Genomic DNA, 5,435 nt, shown 5'->3' with positions numbered 1-5,435 from the left:
TGGGGGGTGGTGATTAATGGGGGAACGTACATGCATACATGCATATCCCATAGACACAGACAATAGTGTGGTGAAGGCTTGGGGGGTCAGGTGCAGGTTGGAGGGGGTCACTGGGGAAAAGAGGGAGGACATCGGTAATACTTTCTACCATAAAAATAGTTGTGCGGTGTTTTTTTAAAGAAGCGGACAAGAATGTTATGCATGAGGCAAAACAAATGCCATCAGAGTTTGCTTAGGCTTATTTTTCCTTTTTTTGAGAGTTTGTTTTTCATCCATGATTTCTGTGCCAAGTAGAGCTGATTTCCTAAACTCCAGGCTTGTTGGATGTTGGCTTCTGTGGCAAAGGCAAGGTTGGGTGCATGGGGAGAGCAGACGGTCCAGTTTGAGCTGTGGGAGAAGAAGAGAATCTTGATCTCAACGAAAATAAATCAAGAAAGGGGGAAGCCTGACAGGGTCAGCCTCTACCTTAACTGAGCCTATCTGTCTTTTTGCATCTGTGATAACACATCCTTGAAATGTCTGGTTAACTTGTAACTTCCCTTTTTCCGGACCCCTTGGGGCACAACCTAATGTGCCTGGGCGCCAGGACAGGATACCACAAATTCCTTCATTGTTATTAGTATCATATTAATTGTGGACTGTTAACTATCCTGCACCCACCTAGGTATGTGTCTATCATTTTACTTTTTATCCAATCCAGAGGTCCCCCCCTCCCCGCCCCTGTTTGCTTTCTCCCATCTCTCTAATTTATCACCAGTGGATTTCATGTAACCACCTACATCCCCTGCTTGGATGGCAATGTATGAAATAGATGAAAACCCGCCATTCCCTGGAGCACTATCCCAATCCGTTGAGATACTGCTTCCCAGCAATTGTCCACAGTTTGGCTCAAATAAACTCACAAAAATTCTTTTTAGAAAAAGAAAAAGAAAGAATGGGGGAAGAAAGAAAACAACAGAGGAATAAAAGAGTGATTTGATAAGTAGTTGAAGAAACAGGACAAGAAAATCTCACCTCTGCTTTTGAAACCACAGACCAACCACAACCAACACAACCAGGGTAACCATTATAGCCAAACAGGTCAATATCGGGAGGATGTGGTATCCGTCTGGTTGGGGATAAAATAAGAATGCCAATTTATGAAGTGTCTCTATTCCACCTCAGTTAATGCTTCTCATTTCAGAGGGGTGGGGCCTTCCACACATTTGCCTCTGTATTTTCTAGAGCCCTCCTTTCATTTCTTCCTGGCCTATGTCCCTGATCTCACTCCTGTCTCTCTCTTTTTTTACCACATCATCAGATCCCTCTTTTTTTCTTTAAATATATTTTATTGATTTTTTACAGATAGAAAGGGAGTGGGATAGAGAGTTAGAAACATCGATGAGAGAGAAACATCCATCAGCTGCCTTCTGCACACCTTGGTTCTGGGTATGTGCCCACAACCAAGGTTCATGCCCTTGACCAGAATCGAACCTGGGACCCTTGAGTCCGCAGGCCAACGCTCTATCCACTGAGCCAAACCGGTTAGAGCTTTTTTCCCTTTACTACCTCTAATCCTCTCCTGTTTCTTAAAATTTAATTGCTCTCATTCTTCACCCTTCTTTACTTGGATTTTCCCACTTCCATCCTCTGTGCATAGCATTCCTATTCATTTCCCCAGGTGCTCATTCACTAGCCTGGAACTATGGGGGAGACTCTCATTTCCCCCAGCGGCCCTCGATCTTCCTCACCCCAGTGGATGATTAGATCATGGCCTCATTCTTCCTCACCCCAGTGCATGATTAGATCATGGCCTCGTTCTTCCTCACCCCAGTGGATGATTAGATCATGGCCTCCCAGGCTGCTGTGTTTCACTCGACAAGTCAGGCCAGTCGCCTCTCTAGCTGCCACGTCCAGGGTCACTCGGAGATACCATGTGCTGTCAGCATTGGGCAGGACTTCACCTTGCTGAGTGCCTGGCTGCACCTGCTCACCCCGCATCCACCGCACCCACACAGGTTTGGGATGAAAGCCAGATACATGGCACACCAGCAGCAGACGCCCAGGACCAGGACTAGCGCCTTTGGCCGCCCAAGCCTCTGGCTTCACTGGAAAGAGGAGGAGAACTGGCCTTTAGTGAGTTAGGATCCTTAGCACTTTGAGTAACCACTTCTGTCTCTTCTCTTGGAAACTCATCCTCTAGCCTTTTATTTTGTGTTTCAAAAATGATAAAGAGTTAAAAACTCAAATACAAGAACTGAAGCACTAAGGATGTGAGAATGAGGAGGAAACTGGTCTTCCAAGGCTTGTCATGCCATAAAAACTGAACAATACACTGCAGGGTGGCGGGGAGGGGGTGCGGGGGGGGGGGGTCATTATCAGTGGCCACAGGACAGATCATCAGATATGGCCCGGGGACCCCAACACCTGAGGGCCTTCCTGTAAGCCCAGAAAAGGGGACAGAACCATATCTGCAAGACAAAGACCCCAGAAGGTTATAAAAAGTGAAGCCCTCTGCAGGTTTCTTCACTCTGATTTGAAAATTATAACCGGAGTCCACAAGATTAATACACGGGGTCCCACCCTTTCTCTAGGAAGCGTGCTTGGTATTTCTTTGGTCTTGGGCAACAAGAGGAGAGGGAGGTGGGCTGACCTTGTCTTTCCAGTTCTGACTTCCCTGCTGCAGTGATACCAGCCAGAAAGCGAGGGCAGGTGTTACCTAGAAGATTCTTCACAATTTCTTTAATAACTCGGTAGCGATTGAGCTCTTTACAGACATTCTGAGCCCGACTGCCCGCTCCTGGAGACGGCTTCCAGGAATATCCTTGGAAACTCAGGAAATCTGATCCTTGATATGCCCCATATAAGAAGGCTTCTGAGGCCTTCCCAGGATGCATTGTACAGCCGGATGATATCTGGATCACAAAGGGATCTGGGGGTGGACAAAGAAGTCAGTGTGGAAAGAATTGTTGGGAGGGAAAGTGAACAATCTGTAAAGTAAAGGGAATCAATGGAAGAAAAATTATCTGGCGCATTGCATGGGATACTCATGCTGGGATGAAAAGGGGATGGGAATTGTGGGAAGAAAATGTGAAGAGAATATAGGTATGTAAAAATAATTAATCTGACAAGTATCACATGATTGCACTCATGTGGGATCTAAGTAACAAAATAAACTGAAGAATGGATTGGATCCAGAGACATGGAAGCATGGAAAAGAGTTCAGAATCTTGGAGGGAAGGCAAGGGAGGGTGGGTGGGTGGGAAGTAATCAACCAAGAACCTTGTATGGGACAGTGAAGGCCTGGGGTGGGGGGGGAGGGGAGGCCAAGGACAGGCTGGAGGGGATCAATGGGGGAAACAGGGGGACAAAAGTAATACTTTCAACAATAAAGAATTGTGGGTTTTTTTAAAAAAATAATAATTAATTTGAAGGAGCTAGATGGGAAGGCTGAGAAATATAGCACACCATCAGGAAGAGCTTACTTGGGAGGGCTTGTACTGGTTAGGCCAAGTGAACACTCAGGCCAGGAAGAAAGGAGAGCAGATCCTGGCTGGGAAAAGCTGAATCTGAGGCCGAGGGTGAGGAAGGAACATCAAAAGGAGACAGCTATCCCAAGGAGCCAGAATATGAGGGTACATTCAGGGGTGTGAGGAGATACGTGCATGTAGGTCCTTCTGTGTTTGTGCTGGGGGGAGGTAGAGTGGGAATGATGGGAAGGGTGAAGCAAAGAGGAGAGAGTGAGTGAAGGGAGACAGAAAACAAGGTCGGGAAGGTTGAATGAAGTTCAGAGCCCATATACCATCTTCACCTGGTCAGACCCCTCAGGCAAAAACCAGCTTGGAATAGCAAACTCACATTCCACCTGAAACCGACTGGCATGAGCCTTCACTTCCTGGGAAAAAGTACGGAAGTACAGCTGCAATAGCGCTTCGATGCTCTCCAACTCCTCCTTGCTAAAATTACCCCGGGACCAGGGCAACAGATAGCTGACTGTGCCCAAGACACTGTCCCAGCGATGAGTCTGCACTTCACCCAGCCAGCCTGAGCCCTGGGTGTTCTCCCAGCTGCGGTTGGCGAAGGAGGAGATCTGGCGCACATGAAATGAGAGGGGTTCTTCTCCTGCTGGATGATGGGGTCCTAGGACTTGGCCAGCTGAGAGACAGAGAAATGACAACTGAGAGAGGTGAAAGGATGGGAGAAGAAGGGCCCATATAGGAAAAGAGAAATGCAGATAAAGTTTGCACATATTCTCATCTCCCCTTCCCTCTGATCCAATTTCTTCTCCCCAAAATCAGAGAGAGAAACTGAGGCTGCTGTCAAGGATATGTTGCCCAGAACTAGCCTGGCATGCAGATTACAAGGGCACCCGTGGAGAGCGTTACTCCCTGCCCCCAGGATCCTCCCCAGAACCTTTCTCCACCCTGCTATGCCCAACCACAGGTATCATTCCACCCGGGTTCTCCTTACCCTCTGGGCTTGGCCCAAGGCAGAGAATTCCCTTGAAGAGCAGGGGCAGAAGCATCGGCAGCAGCATTGAAGCTTGTTGGGTAAAGGATGCCATAGCAGGACAAGTGCTCCTCGGAACTCGGAGACCACCTTCCCCTCCAAACCCTTTTGCGCTCTTATCTAACTTCCCCTGCCACACAGACAAACACACCTCTCCTTCTGCTCACTTCTCTGTCAGAGAAACCCTGCTGCCTCCCTCGCCACAGCCTCCCACAAGGTCTCTCATTTCCCCCCCGCCCCCCCCGATCTTGACCACTGTCTTGGCTTCCACATTTTCTTCCTGCTCCTATCTGCACCCTAACCTCCCCATGGTGCCAACAACTATGAAATGAGTCTGGCTTCCAATAAGGTCTGCAGTCGGTGGTCTGGCTGGAAAATTATGTCCCTCTAGGCCTTGGAGAAATCAAGTCCATCCTAGGGTTCTCATATCCTTTTCTACAAAAAGAGGTGATAGAAGGTCCTAGATAGTGCCCAGTGGCCTTTTCAGCAGTGCCCTCACTCCTAATCTCTCTGTGGTCTCCTCCCCCTCCTATCAGCATCCCAGCCTTCCTTTCTTCTTTATCTTCTCTGTATTATGTTACCCACCCATCATTTTTTCCTCTGGAGTCTCCGTCATTCTTCTCATTCCCTTGCCTGTTCTCCTTATCCCCTCAGACTCTCTCTATCTTTTTATTCTGCTCTTCACAAAAACATTATTAGAAGACACGGGCACTTTGAGTGTAGCTGTATCATCACAGGCAACTCTCCGTATTCCATAGTGAAAGGGGAGCAGCAGGAGCAATACCGATGATCAGATCATCTAAGGAAGATACACTTCTTCTCAGTTTCCCCAGTGAGACAAACGGTGGCTGTTAAAGGGACCCATGAGTGGGATTGACCTGGAAATGGCAAGCTGACTGACAGACATTTTCACTCATGTTGTATGAATGGGTCTGTAGGGAATACAG

The 5,435-nt window shown here is 47.9% G+C and overlaps 1 protein-coding gene across 1 annotated transcript; it reads right to left on the bottom strand.

The window, feature by feature from the left end:
* Positions 1–1,755: 1,755 nt before the first annotated feature.
* On the bottom strand, positions 1,756–4,543 carry LOC308237222 (T-cell surface glycoprotein CD1e, membrane-associated-like; the record flags this gene model as incomplete). Its single annotated transcript, XM_080647777.1, has 4 exons — positions 1,756–2,087; positions 2,699–2,911; positions 3,838–4,134; positions 4,450–4,543. 4 exons carry the CDS (start codon positions 4,541–4,543, stop codon positions 1,756–1,758), a joined length of 936 nt encoding a protein of 311 aa, XP_080503903.1.
* Positions 4,544–5,435: the final 892 nt, after the last annotated feature.

The sequence above is a fragment of the Plecotus auritus genome (genome assembly GCF_963455305.1).
Source record: "Plecotus auritus genome assembly, chromosome: 12".
NCBI lineage: Eukaryota > Metazoa > Chordata > Mammalia > Chiroptera > Vespertilionidae > Plecotus > Plecotus auritus.
Note: the sequence above shows the minus strand (reverse complement) of the source record. Positions and strands in the feature narration are given on the sequence as shown.